We start from the raw sequence: 20,685 nt of genomic DNA, 5'->3' as shown, positions 1-20,685 counted from the left end.
GTATATAGAGGCTAGAGAAATTTCTTTAAGAACATCAAGGCGTTATTGCAAGAAGATCTTAATTCTTAATCTGAATCAGTGGTGCAGCGAGGGAGGGTTTTGGGGGATAAACCCCCCCCCCCAGAGCTCAGAGAAATTTTATGTTAAATCCATTTTACTTAACTGGATTGATATTACTAATAGAATAGGGTAAAGATTAATAAAATATCCCTCGGAAACCCGTAAAACTCACCATTTTCAACCACTTATCTTATAATACCGAAGCAATTTATTAATCTCGCACCTACCGCTTATCCTGGTGGGTATTCCATACCCCCCACACACCCCGGTATTAGTTGCCCCTAAACCCCCCCCCCCTCCAGCTTAGATTCCTAGCTGCGCCCATGATCTGAATGTTTCGGGGCCCTGAGCGTATGAAGGCACAATGCTATCGTTTATCGGGTGAACATGCGTATTGATCGTTAGGCCAAAAGATTAAATTGAAAAGAAAGATATAATAATCGAAGCCAGAGCAACTTGTTGAGCAAGAATATTGCGATCGCAATATCTACACCACGTGCAACAATGCAATGAAGGGAGTAATAAGTCAATGAATGAGAAATAGAGGCTCATTTCGAAATTAGAAGCGGTATATTTCAACCGGTAGAAGATAATGCAGATGAAGGGCTGCAACAAAAAATAAAGGGTTTGCCACCAAGCTAGCAGGAGCCACAGACAACTTCAGGCTCCCTATAATTCCACGGCTCGAATTTTCAGAGCGGCACGTTTTTTGCGTAGGGCTCTTGCAAGACTAGGGAAGTTAGTTGGGGAAGAATCCTATTCAATATCTTCCATCAAACTTTTCATATCTTTCCGTCGCTTATCCAGAGCCATGAGTCCAAAATATACTGGTGTGGAAAGAGATATTTAGACCACATTCGTCAGATATACAATCGTTTCTGATCTTCCATAAGTTAGTACATCCCTCTAACCTAAATAGAATTTCGAAAGGCAGCTAAACCTTCGTTGCATCATCTTCATATACACTGAATTTCAATTTAAGCAAACAAGTGTCTACATACGACAAATTGGAATTATTGTTTCGCCAGAAACTTTGTTGAAGCCGAAGACAGAGAGAAATTGACAACTGTTTTCCTTAGATGTGGAGATGATGAATGCGTCTCAGTAAAATACGCAAAAATAATTATTTAACCTAATGAAAATAAAATATGCCACACGAAATAATTACATAATTTTCAAGATAAGTAATTTGATATTAATGATAATCTATAACAAATAAAGAATAATAAGTAATAATGTTAGATTATCTCATTCAAAATTGAGGATTTCTTTATATAAAAAAACTATGAAAACCGACTCTTATCCTACTTCAGTAGTTGTGGAAAACCCTGTATTAATTATATTCCCTGTTTGCTAATGATTAGGCTGTATTATTTTCACACAAAACATCAGCAAAAATATCTTTATTGATGCAGTAGGCATGTATCAACTATAAAGTGAATTCTCTTTACGAGCTGCGAGCTATTCATTTTAAAGGCGCTATTTCTTTACGCGGAATTTAACTTTAGGAAGTAAATTTGAAAAATGGTTCCACTTCGTTTTTAATCATTTAATTCCACTACATTTAAAATCTCTTCTCTTATTTTTACCGCAGATAACTCAGATGTTTATGCAATGAAACAAGATTCCTCGACTGGCCTTGCATCAGTATACTTATTGGCTTGATTGTTGATGATGATGAAGCAGATCAATATTTGCAAGAGGCTAGTAAAACGAAAACTTTGAGGCTGGACAGAATATATATTTCCGGGACTTTCATTTGTGATTATCAGAAAACTTTGAAATGGAATCAACACCAATGGAATGGATTATGATAGGGAATTTACTCCAAATCGACGAACGTATGAGTCGATGAAATTAGACCGCAACGTGTAATACTTTTCCCACATTTATGGAAATATTGGCGTGAAAACGCAAAATCAATATCGTCATTACTCATCACCGGTTGAACACGCTAAAGAGATACGTTGATACCAGTAAAATTGATGTTTACGGTTCGAGTTTTACTTTCCGCTCCAGCAGCCACACAAGGGTGATTTAATATCTCACATGAGGAGTTCACGACTTAGTCATGACTTTTTCTTCCACAACTTAAGTAAATTGTTTATTCTTTGGCTATAACTTCCTCCTCATTCTCGGTGAAAATTTTCCAATAAAAATATACACATTCCTTGGTGGCCTGCATTCCGAGCAGGGAAGAGGAAAAATTGCCACAGCTGCTAAGGTGAAGCCATCATTCAAATACAACTTCCAGGAAAAATACCGAAAGACTTACCAGTCATCTCAAAAAGACAAAAGGCGGAAGATGGAAAACCTAATTGTAAAGTGTACACAGGCATTCTCCGTCTTATTTTGATATGACAACTTATATATCCACATGTAAACATTTATATTGACAAAAGACTTACTTTCAGGCACAAATGTTCACCCAGTCAAGTATTAGTAATATACTTTCTCTACGAGTTGCTTGAAATAACGTCTAGTTTCACTGAATACCTGCATTTATTGGGAGAGAAACAGATGCCGCACCGAAAATAGCCCGGAACAAGGCGCAAGAATCCCCTGGAATTCACCGATTTCAGTTAAATACACTTCCCCAGATAAATGTTTTAGATTTTTATGAGCGTGATGATAATCCTTGAAGTAATACTTAATCTTAATCAAAATAAATTTCATACAATATTTATAAATTAAATTTTACATGAAAAAATTACTTTCAAAAGGACAATTTCAAACGCAAATCATATTTTAGATGAAATTCTCAATCTTTCAAAATCGATACGAACAAAAAAAGGAGACATCACCAAGACGGTTTAATATCCAACGGAGTAAATATAAATGCGAAATAAATGAAACGACATAAAGATTAGATACATTGAATAATGCACGGTACATAAAATATCAAGACATCAATCCTCGTAAATAAAATACCCTCAAATGCGACACAGAGATGTTATTTCGGACAATAATTTCGGCCAGGTAACATTGTATCTGTTTGTCTTCTTGCATCAAATTGAACGAGGCAAGGAAATAGAAATTTTTCCATCAGAAGTATCACGGTACTCGATGCCTGAAAATTTGCATTTATTGCTTCCATTGCTGTACCTCATAGTAAACATACACCGGAGCGAATTTCGACTTCTGCGCATGCGACCAAGATTGAAATGAAAATATATCACGTAATAGGTCTGTTTCGCTGTCTACGATGACAGCGTTTATTTTCATGCTTTTTATTTCGATCGGAAATTTCATTTCCATTCCATCAGAAAATATATTTCAAAGTACTTTTGTTGCTATTTTTCTCCGTAGTAATGCTGACGCTATATTATAATTACATTGTGGGGTTTCAATAGAGGCCTCTGCTCTTGGTACCACACAGGCATCTCAAGAACTATGGTATGTGTTTGCCCTGAGTCATAGAGTTTATACTACTATAGTGTAGAGATAGTGTTGAACTAGCCACATTCAGGAGCTATCTTCGACGCCCTTGAAAATTGTTTGGGTGGTCATCGCATACTTTCATTTCATCTCCAAGCTAAACTTGAGATGCCAAAGGTCACTTCATAAACTATGGGCGAATGTGGTTTCGGTTTTTAATGACAGCTTCGACCTTCACGAGGGCATTCGTCAGTAGGTAGGAGATCGAATGTAACTTTGGAACGACCCCAACCCCAATCTTCAACTCGGTAGAAATATTTGGGGGACGGGCAAAATGGCGCTGGAGCGGCACATGATTCAACCAGAACCTAAAAGTATGTATACCGCCTCTTCTGAGAAAGGAGGATATAAGATAGTCTCGTGACCCTGAGACTTTTTCCCGCAATCCGGCGATAAAATGCTGAAGGTTCATTTGCAATTCATTTTCAGTTTTTATGACAAAGATAATATCCGCGCAAGTAAAAAAATTGACGGTCGGCAGTGAATTAAAAAAGGTTAATGTATTCCAAGGACGGAATGAAACTCTCTGCATAAAACTGAAATGATGGGCTGGTACTTTTTAAATTTAATATGCCAGTAGCAGAATCAGGGTTGCTGTATTTGACGAAGATATACCCTCCTTGATTAGTATGCACACTAGTTAATAACCCTTACGTTCGTTAGTACGCCAAGAAAATAACCTTTTGTTTAGGGTGTGAATTATCTTATACATTATTACAGAAAGGTCTTTTTCTGTCATTCCGTTTATGCTCCATTAATACTGCACCTACGGTGATAAATGAGGTATTATTTTAAACTTTGAATCAACAGATTCTGAAGAAAAATACAATCACAATCTCAAATTTTACTTTTTACCCATTAATTTGACTTAAAAATTTCGATTTTTCCATGTCGATAACTCGCTCGAGGTATATCGCCTCCACACATTTTTGTTTACTCTAAACTTCAAAAAAAGATTTTAAAACCCGTTAAAATCCCCAACTAAACCAAAGAAACGTAACATAAGCATGCACAAATATAAAGAATAATATCTAAGATGTATGAAGAATGTTTAGAGTTCTCTAAGTGAGACATCGTGTGTAAGGAACTTAAAAGATAACGTGTGTGTCACGAATAAATAAAAATATCGTGTTGAAATTTATTCAAGAATTCTTATCAATGGGAACTGACAGCAAACATAAAAATAGTACGAAATACACACAGTGATTGTGCATGGGTGAATGGTATAAAAATTTTAAGTATAAGAGTAAGAGACCCGTTTTTTCGCAGGGACAGTTGTATGTAGCATTTTCTAAAGTTCGCACTTTCCGTGATTTTTATGTTTATGTTAAAGAAACTCACAGCCAAAAAGTTTCAGACGACAAAATTGTTACTTCTAATATTTTCTTTGAAGAATTTTCGTAAGTTGCGTGCCATTGATTGTTCCTACTGGTTCCAATTAACTCTCTTGCTTCTATTGTATGCAAATGTTTTGTATATTTTGCCAAGAAAACAAGTATAAAGAAAGTACTTAATAATACACCTTCTTCTCTATTTAAAACCCGTTTCCTTAACATACTTATTCCCTAATATCGCGAAAGTGCGAAATTTTCGCACGAGTTACCTAGTACGAATTAATGCCGACGAACGACGTGGCGTAATCGGAGTATACAGGCGCGGGGCGGCGTCAGAGCAATGCACAGCCAGTGTTTAAGGTCAAGGAACGGTAAACGCAAAGCATTGGCATGTTGGAGTGTACTGCTGCATAAAACTTTACCACAAAAATAATTTGTACTCCTTTTAATGGATGCGGTGAACCATTATGATTTGACCATTTTAGGATTCATGTTATGAGAGAAGGGATAACTTAAAAGATAAGGGATAAGGGCGGCTGCCAGCCCACTCAAAACCTTTCTGAGACAGGAAGAATTGCCAACTCCAGCTTCCACGACCAGATGGAAGTGGATTATTTTCCTCGAGGAAATCTTCTCACGTAAAATTCCCTTGCGGATGAGATCGCAGCGGTTTCATCGCTGTAATTCGTAAAATTAAATACTTTATAAGTTTAATGGCCAAAACTTTTACAGCGTCAAAATAATGAATAATGAAACAAAGAATATTCGGTGGAGCTCATTGCCATCGTCAGTGGGAAATTAAAAAATACTCTTAGATAATTTAATTGAGACCAATCTGTCATTATGTAGGATTACAATTATTTTTTTCGTCGAAGGAATATTTTAATGCCTAATAAAACGAATCTCATGATGCATTTGCGCGTTTACACTTCAACGATGACTAATGATTATTTAGTCTAAAGCACAGCAAATTCATTGCCCTCATTGATTACAGAGAGAGTATGCAGGGGCGCCGACTTATAAAAAATATTGGGGGGCCCATATCGCGGGTCTTGCCCCGGGAAGAGTTTATATTCAGTGTGCCGCAGCACCGTAACACTATCATAATTCACACCACTTGTTTTCAGTTAACCTGCTTACTGTCTTATAATTATTTGTTTTAGCACATTGTTGAATGTATTTTAAAAGGTAACTATCGTCAAACATAGGAAATAAAAAATACCAATATATATTGTGATTTCACCAAGCATAATATAACTTAATTATTATCTTGAATTATTGAGGGGGCCCCGCCCCCCCTAACGAAACTTTGAGGGGGCTCGGGCCCCCTCAGGCCCCATGGAGTCGGCGCCACTGAGAGTATGTAAACATGTTAATGAGATTTTATCATGATTTCTTCTACCCCTACACTAATTTTAAACTGAATTATTGATTAACTAAATATATGCGACCAATAGCATACTCTTCAACATTCTATGCTGAGATTTATCGCGCATCCCCATATCTCGTATGATCTAAATCTGTATAAAGATGTTTATGATTAAATGCTTACAATAGTATGAAATGAGGAGAGAGGACCCATACCCTAACATACCTTCCCTTTCTTCTTCTTCCAGAGGATCGTCTCATTCTGGCGTTCATCCGTGGCTGCAAGCATGACCGTGAGAGAGTCAAGTCGAAGATGGACATGTACTTCACGGTGAGGGAGGTCATGCCGGAGTTCTTCGCGCAGCGTGATCCGATGAGCCCCGAAATACAAGATATTTGTGCCTTCATGTGAGTATTCAAACAGTTTTAATTAAGAATATAATAACAAACCCCATTAGCGCTCCACAGCACCATGGGCGAAAGGTGCCAGTGCATTAGGGGCACCTTTTATCGCTGGAATCCCCCTCCCACACGGGAATAATATGCGACTAGGAATGGTGAATCATTTTTTCTAGGGAATCGCCTCCATGCAATTAAAAATTTTAGTGAAATAAGGGGTTGTACCACAAGTATGTGAAGTAGGTGCCAGTGTATTAAGGGCACCTTTTATCGCTGGAATCCCCCTCCCACACGGGAATAATATGCGATTAGGAATGAAGAATCATTTTTTCTAATGAATCGCCTCCATGCAATTCAAAATTTTAGTGAAATTTATGGGTTAGGGGTTATACCACAAAAGTATGTTTCTGGTATATTTACGAAAGGCCACAGTGAACGCTGGTCAATGGGTGTAAAGCACCCGCAGAAGTAAGGAAGATAGGGTGATATTGTTAGGTGCATCTCTATACTCCTCTAATTGCATTCCCCCTCAAAGTAAACCCCCCATTTTTTTCCTACCGCTTTATATTCACATAATTCTATTATATTCACATAATTCTATTATATTCACATAATTCTATTATATTCTCTACACCGATAGCAGAAAACATTTCAAGAGTAACACATCACAAATTCATCACACAAAAAAGGTAATCTTCAAAATAACAGAAAATTTCAAGTTTAGCGTAGCCAATTTTTCAAAGTAAACTCACATTTTGACATGCAACACAAATAAAGTATCTCTAGCCAATGAGGTTCATATATCAACACTATGCTGACACGCACCTTCCGCCTTCCTACCAACCCATACCCATAATTATATTAAGGGATGAGAACTTGGTAAAATATTTAATTAAACTCGAATAAATGGAATCCCAGAGTATTAACATCTGAGGATCTACAGAGTAATGAAAATAATCGTAAGTAAAGACTATGCATAAAATAGGTAGATATGTGAACAATTTACCACTTCCGAGGTAAGCTTTTGAATTGTCGGAAACATGGATACGACAACTTCAATTCCAGATAACCCTTTCCAGCACGATTACACTAGGTATATAAACACTCTCTGAGACTTAAGCCGTCTTCGGTGCATAAAATAGCATTGGGCGACCTGAGTGAAAATGATTTCCGTGATAAACATAGCACACCTCGAAGCTTTAAGACCAGTGATCAACTGCCCAGGTTTGCCAAAGCACTGATCGAGTGTCTGAAATGGGCAAATATATCGATGGAAAATTATTTTCAGGATGGTTTTATCGTCGTTGTAACCGTCCTCATAAAAAATGATCTTTAGATCATTTACACCTCAAAGGGTTATGGATTTGTCTGAATTTAATAGTTTCATTATGCGTAAAGGCTTTTTGACTATTATATTTGATATGATTCATTTAGCATAGTTAAGCTTATGCTACAATCTTTCCATCAAAATGAATGCGATCTTTTAACCACACAATCTAATCACATCAATAGTTGAAGTAAAGCACTCACGGAGAACGCTAACGGCTGCAGCTCCAATTACATTCATCACTTTCCCTACAAGATCAGGCTCATCGATAAAAATGCTAATTTTCATATTTAAAAACGGGGAAATTAGTCATGATTTTGAGATTGCTACCAACGAAATACATCTAACGTACTAAAACACAGATCAGCTTTTGAATCAACAACTCCAGTCTTAGGTTTTCGCGTACATTTATTGCACGAAGGTCTTCCGGTTACGTCAAATGGGCTATCATCAGTGGAAACAAATCCACTCGCGAAGATGAACAGATTACAGGTCCAACTATCAGAGCAGATTAAGTGCTTTATCAACATTGATGGCTTAAAGCGTCCCAGGGCAGTGGAGGAAACAGCTACCCCGCCCTTTTACCCGTCTCCAAAGACGGATTTTGTTGACATTTATCGGTTCGAATCTGCTGTGCCGGCAACATATTAGGTGCCCTTTTCCCCTTACTTATTCGCAGGTTCTAAAAAAATCCTGGTGATGTTTGGTATTATTGTTAGAATTTTTTACCGATTAAGGTTGGTTTCGATGGAAAATTTTGCTAATCATCCCGCGTGTCACCCAAATTGAACTTCCCTCCAATTCCCAGTTGGGCCTCATCCCTTTCATAACATTTTTAAATCAATTTATCTATCATCTCCTTGCCCATTTACCTAACGACTGCTTTAAACGTCCCCTCCCCTTATCGTACTCGTTGCGTATTACGCTGAAGGAAAATGGTGGAAGTACACGTAAGGAAGAAAACTGCGTAAGCAAAGGAGGAGCTTTTTTAGAGGGAGAATTCGATGAAGAAAGTTCAAACTCCACAAAATCTTTGGCGAGTTTTACGGCTTTCTGAGGGGTATTTGATAAATCCTAACACTATTCTATAAGTAATACTGATCCAAATAAGTAAAATGGATTAAACTTAAAAATTTCTCTGAGCACTGGGGGGGCGGTTTATCCCCCAAAACCCCCCTTCGCTGCGCCACTGCTCGCAGTTCTCGGATAAACTCTTCAGCTGTCTTTATCTTTCCATGCGATGGCTTTCACAACGGCCATTGTCCTCGTCGTGCATCTCATTCAAGGTCTTCTCCCCGTGAAAGAACCTCCATCACCTGGGAGTTTCTTTCACTGGTTCGTGCCACTGCACAATGGGCAGAGAACGAAATAAAGTTGACAAAATTATGATATGGCATTTTTCGAGACGTTAGTAGGAACTTAATCTCTAAGATTTTCCAAGGAATGAGTAAAAATGTCGTACCCTACGCAGCTAAGAATTAAGGCTAGCGGGGGTTTTAGGCGCAACTAATACTTATATGTGTGGGAGTATTGCATACCCGCCAGGGTAAGCAGGAGTTGCAGGGGCCCTCCTCCAGAAGATTTTTAAGGATAATGGTTTTACGGCTTTCTGAGGGATATTTGATTAACCCTAACACTATTCTATAAGTAATACTGATCCAATTAAGTAAAATGGATTAAACTTAAAAATTTCTCTGAGCTCTGGGGGGGTTTTATCCCCCCAAAACTCCCCTTGCTGCGCCACTGCCCTACAGAGATTATTTTTTCATGTTTGTATGCCTTCACCCAGGCAAAATCGAATTAACATTGCAATTGAAATTCGTTTCATTGATTGCCAACTTTTAATGGTTATTGCTGCAAAGTTTCAGGTTCCTATCGCGAAAAACACCATTTAATAATGTTGTCTATTTCTTTTCGATCTAAGGTCATGGTGCAGGGTAACCAATCACGAGTCACATTATCATTTTGGATTTTATTTTTATTCATTGGACATGTATTGCACTTCCACAGCCCGAGCAATCGTTGATTACGTCTGCTGGTGGTGATGTCTAATTAACTACCGACTACATATTTTCCAAATTAAATCGAGAATACCATCACATGTTACGGAGAAATTATACATGTTAAATTCAATCTAATCAAATTAAGAGGCACCAGTATTGTTTTTACACTTACGAAATGGGTTGGTGAAGTGCACTCAACAAAACACCACGCTGACTAGCTATACATTAAATAAATTTACATTCAATTACCAATAATATGAAATTTATACCACAATTTAATGACTTAAATCCACATGTGCCCACGTAGAATGAGCCATCGTCACAATTCGTGTTGCTGAGAGGAAATTGTACATCATATCATTTCTGGGTTTTTGAGCGTAGCTACTGACATTTTGGAAGTTTTTTTTTCGTTCTACTTCCATATTTTTTGCAATATCAACCTTTACAAGACGCAAAAAAAAATAATTATGACATTTACGTCTGATTAATAATATCCGTCATGAAGCTATGAAATGTACTTCAATTAGGGGTAATTATACGTAGTGAAAGGAGTGTTTCCTTTCGAGCACTCTCATTTGACTCGTTTCATGCTCGCGCATAGGTGAATTAAGTTCTGGAAAATACGTAATTAATGAATAAAATAACTGGGACCGTATCATTCCTTCGGGCTCTATTTCAATAAAAATACATAGAAGGAAAATGAGATTATTTTTGCTCTCCTTGAATTTATTTTCCATTCTTCTCACCGCATCCTGGCCTTGAAGGAGCATTCGTCCTTTTTCCTCTTCTGCGAAATTCACTTTTCCTCCATCGTTTAACATGCTTCCGACCAAGGGGACTGTGTAGAGAAGGCCCAATTCCATCCCTTAGAACGCCTATTTCTACTCCGGTCGCATTTTAATCGGTTTTCAAAAATGTCCGCGGCGCGGTGATGAGTGCAATGCGATCCTAATTTTTGTCCAATTTTTTGCCGTATATCGTGTGTGATTGCGAGGAAAAGCATGGAGACGTATGATTTTAATTGATCACAATAATCATGTATATTAATTTCAGTTAACACCCCTAATTGCACGTAATTTATCCGTGAAACTCTGCTCACTTTGTCCGTCGGCGACACGAGTGGCGACTTCTGTAAACCCATTAAAAAGCGCGGTGTGTGATGATACAATTGGAGGTCGACTTGAGGATCTTCTTTTTTAATATTCTTGCTTCCGACTCTCTTCTTTACCTTTTCGCTTCTCCTCGTTCGTTTCCCTTCATGAACATCTCGAAATGCAGCATCATGGAGCCACCGCACAGTGGTCCCAAATCGAAAAAAGCTGGCCAAAAGTCGTTTTTTCGTAAATTTTCAAGGAATTTTTTAACCTTATTTTCGGATTCTACAGGATATGGTCTACAAAATACACTACTAAGTTAGTATTTTTGTTCATCAGAGCGGCTGCAGTGATCCGTCAAACATGGAGCATTCACCGTAAAAATCACAGTTGCGTGAAATCGGTCGATTTTGAGGAAGTTCAGCGTCATGCAGGACAACCTTTACGCGATATATTTGGCCAAAAACATTTTTAACTACAAATATAAACATTATTACATAGTGAGACATAAATTTTATTCGGATTTTACTATGTTTACTATTTTATATATATTTTGTAACTTTTAGTGTTTTTACCCGAATTTTCAAATAAAATGTACAATATCATTTAGAAAGGCACGTGAATGCACGGTGTCTTTTGCACCAATACAAAGGGAAAAGTATATGCAACGCAGTAGTGAAGAAAATTTTTGCTACTAGTTGCTACTCCGACCTCAGCATTGATTTAACTGTAATGATACAATGCGCTGACGCGGGCGGCGGCCTGGCTGGCGCGTGGTAGGGCTCGAGGAAATCCAGTATTTATGGGTGTTATTCAACATTGTTGGATATTTTATTTCTACAAAAAATATTTACCCTATGAATAAACATCTCTTGTCATACGTAGAACGTTTTATCATTAATAGTTTCCATTTGACCTTACCTTTTATTTACGCGTGCCCATGCTCTCATAAAAATTGCTTAAGGACTCGAGTGGAAGGATATATTTATGGAACGAAAGTTCGCAGATGTGCTTATAGTATAGTAAGTAAAACATGAATGCATTCAAAACAAAAAAGAATCCCTTTAATGCTACTCCACCCTTTCCTTCCGTTAGACGGGTTAGTTTTCGCCCTCACGCGGCACATTGTCCCTCTGTCGCCTCCTTAGCGGCCTCCTCAACCACATGCAGGGCAAACGACGGCCGAAAAGGCCTAGGCTATTGATTGCGCCCATCGGGAAAACACAACCACCGCTCTCTGTACACTTGTTATGAATTGCACTTTGGCCACCGGGGATGAGCGGAGTAAGCCTTTTCACCTTTCAAATGTGATATTTCCTCGAAAATGGAGATAATAGCATCGAGAACCTCACACTGTGGAACCCACAAATTACTTCTAGACATCGCTTGCCCGAAATTTTCTCGCCAAAACTCAGTTTTACTCAGATTTTGCCAAACGAAAGACGTGAAAGTTAGTTTCCTCAAGCGTGAAGATCGAGTCTTGATAAAGTCGAGTATCCTCGAACTTTTTAAAGAAGACTTGTGGGGTTGAAGAAGAGTGCCCATAGTGTTTTAGTTCGATAACTCTGAAAATTTTCACGCGCCTTGAGATGCATGAAAAATTTCTTGAAAGTGGAAAAGGGTCCGTATCGTTTAAAAACCAATACTTATTGGATTGCTGGAGCAACAAGTTAGAGTTAGATGAGGACGTTAATTCAAAAGTTATCCTAAAAAAATTGCGGAGAAATGTTTTTTCTCTCAAATTATCTTCGCCGGTGGAAGGAAAGAAAAAGAAATGACAGGTTTTTTAGAAGAAAGTTCGCTGACTGCCTAAATGAGAAGTTGAAATTTCCTCCGCCTTTATTTAAACAATTTGAGAAGTCCAGTGAAAGGGCCTAGAGAAGGATAACGGAGGATCTTAGAGCTAGCACATCGCCAGTAGAGCATCCATGAGTTATCGAAGCAAAGGTGATGAGTTCGTGGCGAAAATAATAAATGAGGTGGCAACAACCACTCTCTCAAGAGCACGGCGAGTGTTATCAAATTGGAGAGCCAAGGATGTGAGGCAAAGTAAAATCTCCCACGAAGAAGCCCTTTCCATGATCGTTTCTGGCAATTTCACGAAACATCAGTACTTGCTCCTCAATAAGACGGACATCTAAAGAAGCTGCCCTTCCTATTGTCCACTTGTCCGAGGAGGCAATGGAGGCGAGGAATAAGGACATAAGAAGATTCAGGGAGCACCATGCAAGGAAATTTTCCTGGATAGCAACGAATGAAGACCTGTTTAAAAGATTACTCCTAACTTCAGATGCAATGATATCAAGTATTTCTAAGGCTCAAAGAAGGAAATTACTTCAATTACCAGTCGAGGTTTACCAGAAGAGTTTATTAATCCTGGAAGAATTGAGTGGATGACGTCTGTGATGAGGATTTGTCGGATAGTGATCATGAATGTATTTAAATTTTTTTCGTAACAATGACTGAGAAAGATAAGGAGAAATGTTAACTTATTTTTTTGATAATTAAAAAAGCCCAAATTAATGGAAAATCTCATTTAATTTTTCGTACCAAATCATGTGCTCGTTAAATTGATGCCTCACTTCGTAAAGAGCTTATTGCAAGCGTATCAATAAATTTGGCGTTTCACTTGAGTTATAGGAGTTATGAAATATTGTTTATAACATTTCAATGATTGTAATAATGCCTCCGTTGAAACTTGTGAAATACGGAACCCCGTTTAAAATTGCTTCCAAATCCATTGGCACGTTACAAGGAACTATAAAATTGTCTACTTAATTAGAATTAGATATTATAATTTTTAAACAATTAATGCAGTTCAATAATATTAATAATATACTTATAATATAATTTCCAATTAATATTAACTTATTTTTCGTATCAAATACGATCAAACATATGAGAAAGTAGAAAATGTTCTCTTGGTTCATTCAAAATAAGTTGTTCAAAATTTGTCCAAAAATAAACAATGCAGTCATTTTATATGCATTTATGTATGTTTTAAATAACTAATTCAGTTTTATGATATGTATAATTTTAATTTACTATCACCAGTATAATCTCAAATTCCAAGGTTAAAAAAATTAATTGTTTAAACAAAATGTAAAATAGCAATAAAATTATTGCAAATACATAAAAAATAGTTATAAATTCAGAATAAGCGGGTCAAAAACAATAAGAATAGACCTTTAGGTCAAATATATACATAATAACAACGGCGTAATTAATTTTGGCCAGCTTTTTTCGATTTGGGACCACTGTGCACCGGTTGTTGGTACTTAACCCTAGCGTAATTTTTATTTCATTTTCAGTAGCATCTCATGAGGTTTCAGCGATGCATTTGCATTGAGCCCCAAGTTGAAAATTTGTCTAAAGAGAAAAAACACTACGCTGCGTATGTTTATTGTGCATCACGGACCCACACAGGATGGAAGGGAGGCTCATAACAGCCTTCCCTGAAATAAATTTGCCGAAGTGCTCACCATTTCACAACGATCATTCTATATGGTGTCCCCAAAATACAAATATAAATGAAGCCCCATATGATATGCAAGTAAAAATTGTCTGGTTTCAGCATTGGAATGCGGGGTAAAGTAGTTCTCTTCCGACATTTCTGGGAGATATGGTCTTAAGCGTACCCCTGCAATTGAACATAACCCCCTCCGAAATCTACCTCCTTAAGATTCACGAGCCCCAGTTGATATTTACCCTAAAAAATTCCTGCTGAAATTCAGTATATTATGTGAGCCAGAATGCAGCTGGAATCAAGCCAGCCACCCTAGAAATTTTATATGGCTAAAACCGCGTGGGGGTGGCGCAGATATACTGCCCATTACACCTAAAAAATGACTGGGACTGACCCTAATGTGCCATACTAAACGGAGCATGGAATTGGATCTTGGCGGCGTAATGCAGAAAATATTGCAGCCCAGAAGCTGAGAAACAAAAACCCTATTACAATACATGATTTAGTCCGTACCACTATCACCTACGCCCGATCCAGAGAAATCTAGCTATATAGTCCCTCCCCCTGCCTTGGTTATCCAATTTATACTGAATAAAATGATAACGTTGTTTGGAACCCCACTACTGCTAGGAGGTTATACCCAATGCCCCCCACTTAGCCTCCCCCCTTCAGGGGCGCAGCTAGGAATTAAGGCTAGGGGGGGTTTCAGGCGCAACTAATACTAGGGGGCTTGAGAGTATTGCATACCCGCCAGGGTGAGTGGTAGGTGCGGACGCCTTCCGCCGGAAAAAATTAAGATAAATGGTTCAAAATGGTGGTTATTACAGTCTTCTGAGGGATATTTTATTAATACTCACACTGTTGTATAAGCAATATTAATCTAATTAAGTAAAATAGATTTAACTTAAAAATTTCTGTGAGCTCTTGGGGGGGACGCAGGATCCGCCACAGCCTATGCCGATAGAGAGGCGCCGACACTGAACGTTCCACCGGCGCGCCGGGCGCCAGCCGATACGGAAAGAATCTAAGAATTCGGCGGAGGGCCGAAGCGCCCTCGGAAGCATACGGTTCAGTAGTGCCGCCAACATCGCCCTTAGGCTTAATTTCGGGTGAAAGTGACCCACTCCACGCAGACTTGATGACATAACGGGACCGCCGCGGCCGTGTGGTTCGAGGGGAGAGAGGGAGAAAGCCCGGATCAGCACGTGGGAATCACTCCTCCACACACTATACCTCACTCGGGGGCGGAGAGAAGGGAAAAAGAAATGTTTTGCGAGGCGTTACTTTTCTCCGATAACGATTTTTTCAGTACGCTGCCGCACTAACGATGCCGCACGAACGGTCTTTTTCCCCTTTTTTTATGTTTTCCCCGGTCCTTTGATTTCATGTGCCCACAAATCAGGCAGGACTTGATTTTATTTGATACTACATCCATCAGAGGCGTAGCCAGGAATTTTGTTTGGGGGGGGGGGTCCAAACCCAGGGGGGAAAATTTTTTAAAAACAGGGTAGGTACTAAGTTGAGGGTTTTCAACTAATTTTAGCCCTTTTCATAATCGAAAAAAGCTTTATTTTCAAATAAATCTTTTGTAACTTCATGATTTTTCAATATTTGGTTTTCTTTTGTAATGCAAAGTAAGTGTGCTTTTATATTTTGGGTGGGGTTCCGAACCCCCCACCTCGCTACACCACTGACATCCATTGCATCTTTCATTTTAATAATGCTGGCATTACATTTATTTCCACCATCCCATTCCCTCATTGGATTAAGTAACCTTACCTGCTACTCCCTTCTTCCAAATACCATGCTACAATAAATCTTCACTCATCATCATATCCACCAAAACTCTTTAAGGCTACAATGCACTCAGATGTCAGCATTCACCCCGAATAATGAACTGAATCTTTTCTTTCCATCCACAGGCAGGCATTTCCTTTGCCCAAACTCACCCCTGGTGGATGCCGCGTAACCCTTCACAGATTCATGGATTCTGATGGCAACCGATTTAACACCCGAGATTGCTTCAAGTATGTGTTTATGACTGGAGACATACGTCTGATGGAAGAGGAGCCCATCATCGGGGATGTGTTCCTTTTCGACATGAACAACATCTCTCTCTCCTATGTTTCCAAACTAGGATTCCCAATGATCAAGAAGGTGCTCACTTGTGCTCAGGTGAGAAATGGTAGTTGTAGTAGCAATCTATCAATCGCTATGGTAAGTGGGCCATTAACACGTTGCGTACCGGGGTATTCAAATTCCTAGGAATTCAGGGTGGAGGTGTTGAGATTGGAAATATGTGCCTATTAGGGCGTAATGCCTTTGGTTTAACCATGGTTAAAAAGCTAATGTTTAGAATATAACTTTACCCAATCAAGCATTATGATGCATCAATTCATTATGAATAACGAACAACAACTGAAAACGTACTAATGACTACGTATTGTATGCTTTAAAATTGTTTAGGTTGACGCACCTAAATGACGAGAATCTTCGTCCTCCGTCCGGAATATTCTGGGAAAAAATGACGAGAATTCTCGCCATCCGTACGCAACGTGTTAAGAAGTCATGATAGATGGAAGGCAAAAATACTGGCCCACAAAAAAGTAATGAACATAAGGTCTGGAGCAAATGAATCTGGTGTAGCCAAATCAGGATTCATTTAAAACACCATATTTGCTTGAGTCTAAGACAAAAAATGAATGCCATTCTATTTATAACCCCACAAAGGAAAATCTAATGTGCACTATCACTAATGATTGAAATAAATAATGAACTCCTAAGGAAGGATTTGTAAAAGCAAATCGATTCTCTTCTAACTGTAAGATGAACCATGATTCCTAAGACCCAAAAAGAAAAAGGCTATCCTAGATTTGAGATTATAAATTCACAAAGAAATACCATATTTAAAATAAAAATTGAAAAATAATAACTTTCCTCAGTAAATATTGAAGCTTATTAACTTCAGTGGGGAATAGGAACTTAATGAAAATGAAAGCAAAGCATTCAACAACAACTTGACTGATTTCACTAGAAATGAAATGTGTACAGAGAATATTGAGATCAAGAACATTTTGCACTAAAATTTTATTGCATTGCTCTAAGTTAATAATACGATCTGACGGTCATCATGTAATAATAAGTGTTAATCATGTATAATGACTACAATCTAAATTTCATTTCTCCACTGAGGCATTCTTTCCATTGTGATTTTTAGATAATTATTAAAGCCCATTAACATAACTTTCAATCTTATAATTTATATCTCCTAATGAAATCCCAATAGAAAAAAATATATTAATCTACTTTCCTTCCTAGAAACTGATAATTACCTGTACTGATCAATACTTAACTAAATACTATCTGCTTAACATACAAAATGAGTGGAAAGCTAATTTCCTCTATTTTTCATTTTCATTCACTCATTCATAGAGAATAATAAATAACTGAGTTACTTCTCTATTTAACTTGAGGGAAAGCATTGTTTCTATCAGAAAAAAATCCAGTCACAGAAAACGTGGCTAGATCATAGGTAGCATAGCATAGATAGCGTAAGTAGAGAGCATATAATAGGTATTCTATTACCTAACCACTTTTGTCCATTTTCTCATCCAGTTTACCAACCTTTTTTTGAACCTTCACATACTGATTGGAGAACAAATTTGAATTTTTCCTAATTTTTTTATCACTCCACAGGAGGCCTATCCACAGAGACTCAAGCAGCTTCATTTCATCAATGCCCCTACGTACATTGACAAATTCCTAAATCTCTTCAAAGCCCTAATGAAGGAGAAAATGCGACAGCGGGTAAGTTTGCCTCAAATTAAATTGCTTCATTATGAATTATTTAGTGATGAACCTCAACTTTTGAAACCTAACAAGAACTTCTTGGAAACTGATAAAAGTTCAAAATTATAGTGATCACATGTTTTACTAGTTTATCTACCTAAATTTTTATTGTAAGTATTGAGGTGCAATTTTTCTCTATGACAACCATTTTTCTACTTTTTTTTACTTCAGTCTAAGCATATGAGATAACAGAAATGAATTCCATTACTGCTTACAACTTTTGAACCTAATTCTACTATTGGAGTCTTTAACATAAGTGAATCATGTCAACCCACAATTGTTTTGATATTTTTTGTAAAACTACGTATTTAATTAAATAAGGGTGATGCAAGTTTGGTGAAGTAGAGTTGAGATTGTATCTCCCAGGTGGCATGGTTGGGTCGGATCGAATATGATCCCAGAGTCAATTTTTCCGAGCCACACTGTGAAAAAGACTGGGATGTACATTCACAAGAGAAGCAAATTATTTTCACTACTAGCTTCAACTTTCTGACAAATGTTTCTAGTTAAATAAAAGCTGATGTTATTTATTGTCAGCAAATGTAACAAATAGGGTTCATTCATTTGATATACTTAATCTCTAAAAAAATATCACTGTTTGACTTGGTGAAATAGAAAGATAAAAAACTTTAAAATATTATAAATTGAAACAAAATTGAGAGCACGAATCACAATTGCGCTTTGAAATTTAATTGCCTACTGTGAAACATTTTTTCTCTGAGATGAAAACCATTGGTATCACTATCAGACTACTATGCAACCATTGCCACCATTGAAAAACATACTGAAATGTTTAAAGCAACTGCAAATTTTCCATGCTAATGGAATATAGCTAGCCCCAAGAACTAGACAGGATTTTATTTTAATTATGTGCAAAAACAACTGATTAAGTACCTCACATCCTTTTCAATTTTCTCTATTTAGTTCCACGTTCATTCTGGGGGTATGGAAACACTTCACAAGTGGATACATCCTTCCGTGTTGCCTTCTGAATATGGTGGGCAATTGGATTCCATTGATAAACTGCATGGTAAGTGTGGAAAAATACATCAATTGAAACACTAATTTTGAAAACTAGACGCATGGCACAACTATCTTGAGTGATTAGTGACTGGACATTATAAAAACCTTCCTACGTATGCAAAAAAATGTTAATCCTAAAAAAATGTTAGTGATATATTTGCAGATTCAGCACTAATTGACAGCATTTACTCAAGCTTAAAATTGATGGAGCTTCCACAAAGAATTAGCTGACTAAACAATTTGGAGCATTTCCATCTTGATATTTATGATACTTTCACCTATAACTATTAGCCCCTTAAACAAGGTGTACGAATAGCTGCAAGTCTCCAAATATAATCCCACAAGGGTAATAAAGATATAACAACACAAAATAGATCAAATTTTGTTTTCATTACTCGCTAATGAACAGATTAGAAAAATCTGTTTATCAAGGAAGAAGAGTTGAAAGCAGAACTAAATATTTCATATATTTTCTAGAATCATAGATTGATAATTCAAGGAGACTATACACACCAATCACTTAAACATTAAATATCCATTGTATGCATGCTAATTATCTTTCACCAAGGTTACTTTATCATTCCTTAAAAGAGTGGTAAAATGAAACCATTATATGTCATTTTATGCTTACATGATCAATGTCTGGTGAAGTGAATTGCATTCTATGTGGCTACATTTTGCTGATGGAAACTTTTGAAACCTAACAACAACTGCTTAGAAAATGATTAAGTCCAAAATTATAGTGATAACATGTTTTCTTGTTATTGATTTAATACTCATACAATTCAAAACATTATTTGGATATTGAGCGACAGGCCCCATATTCATCACTTAGGTCAGCAGACATGCTATTTTTACTGAACACTTCATACAAAGCTAATTGCTTCATATGGCTACTTTTGTTTTCATGAATGGAGATCACCAATCAACCATTGATTGGCATAGCAAAGCTCGTCTTGTCATTCAGACATGTGGAAGCTGGCGTACATCAGTCATCAATTGTGAAATATTCACTGTACACCTCGCAACTAAAGTACGCAAGCGATGGATAGAAAATATAGTCTCAATCCTCTCAGCTGTGTAAAAGGAGCAGAGGTCTAGCTACATGTGAAAGTGTGGATGCTTTGTCGAACAACCTCTAGAAGAACATTCATCACCTTAAATGGATTCAAGTGCACTACATTGAAGGAGGCAAAACAACTTGCCGAATAAGTTGTCATATCATGACCGCAGCACAAACTTTACGTGCATAATACTGGATGAGAATGAGCAATAAATACATCTTTTTCTTCATGCCCAATAGCTTTCATTGATAGCATTCGCT

At 37.4% G+C, this 20,685-nt stretch overlaps 1 protein-coding gene across 3 annotated transcripts in view; it reads left to right on the top strand.

The window, feature by feature from the left end:
• Positions 1 to 20,685, top strand: part of LOC124155900 (clavesin-1-like) — a 94,702-nt gene that overhangs the window by 71,702 nt on the left and 2,315 nt on the right. For all 3 annotated transcript variants that reach the window (XM_046530092.1, XM_046530093.1, XM_046530091.1), the window contains 4 exons: positions 6,449 to 6,608; positions 16,412 to 16,664; positions 18,186 to 18,296; positions 19,263 to 19,368. In XM_046530092.1, coding sequence (XP_046386048.1) covers positions 6,449 to 6,608; positions 16,412 to 16,664; positions 18,186 to 18,296; positions 19,263 to 19,368 — 630 coding nt within the window. The remainder of the gene's footprint in view (positions 1 to 6,448; positions 6,609 to 16,411; positions 16,665 to 18,185; positions 18,297 to 19,262; positions 19,369 to 20,685) is intronic.

This window comes from Ischnura elegans, chromosome 3, assembly GCF_921293095.1.
Source record: "Ischnura elegans chromosome 3, ioIscEleg1.1, whole genome shotgun sequence".
Classification (NCBI taxonomy): Eukaryota; Metazoa; Arthropoda; class Insecta; order Odonata; family Coenagrionidae; genus Ischnura; species Ischnura elegans.
This window is presented reverse-complemented; position numbering and strand designations above follow the sequence as displayed.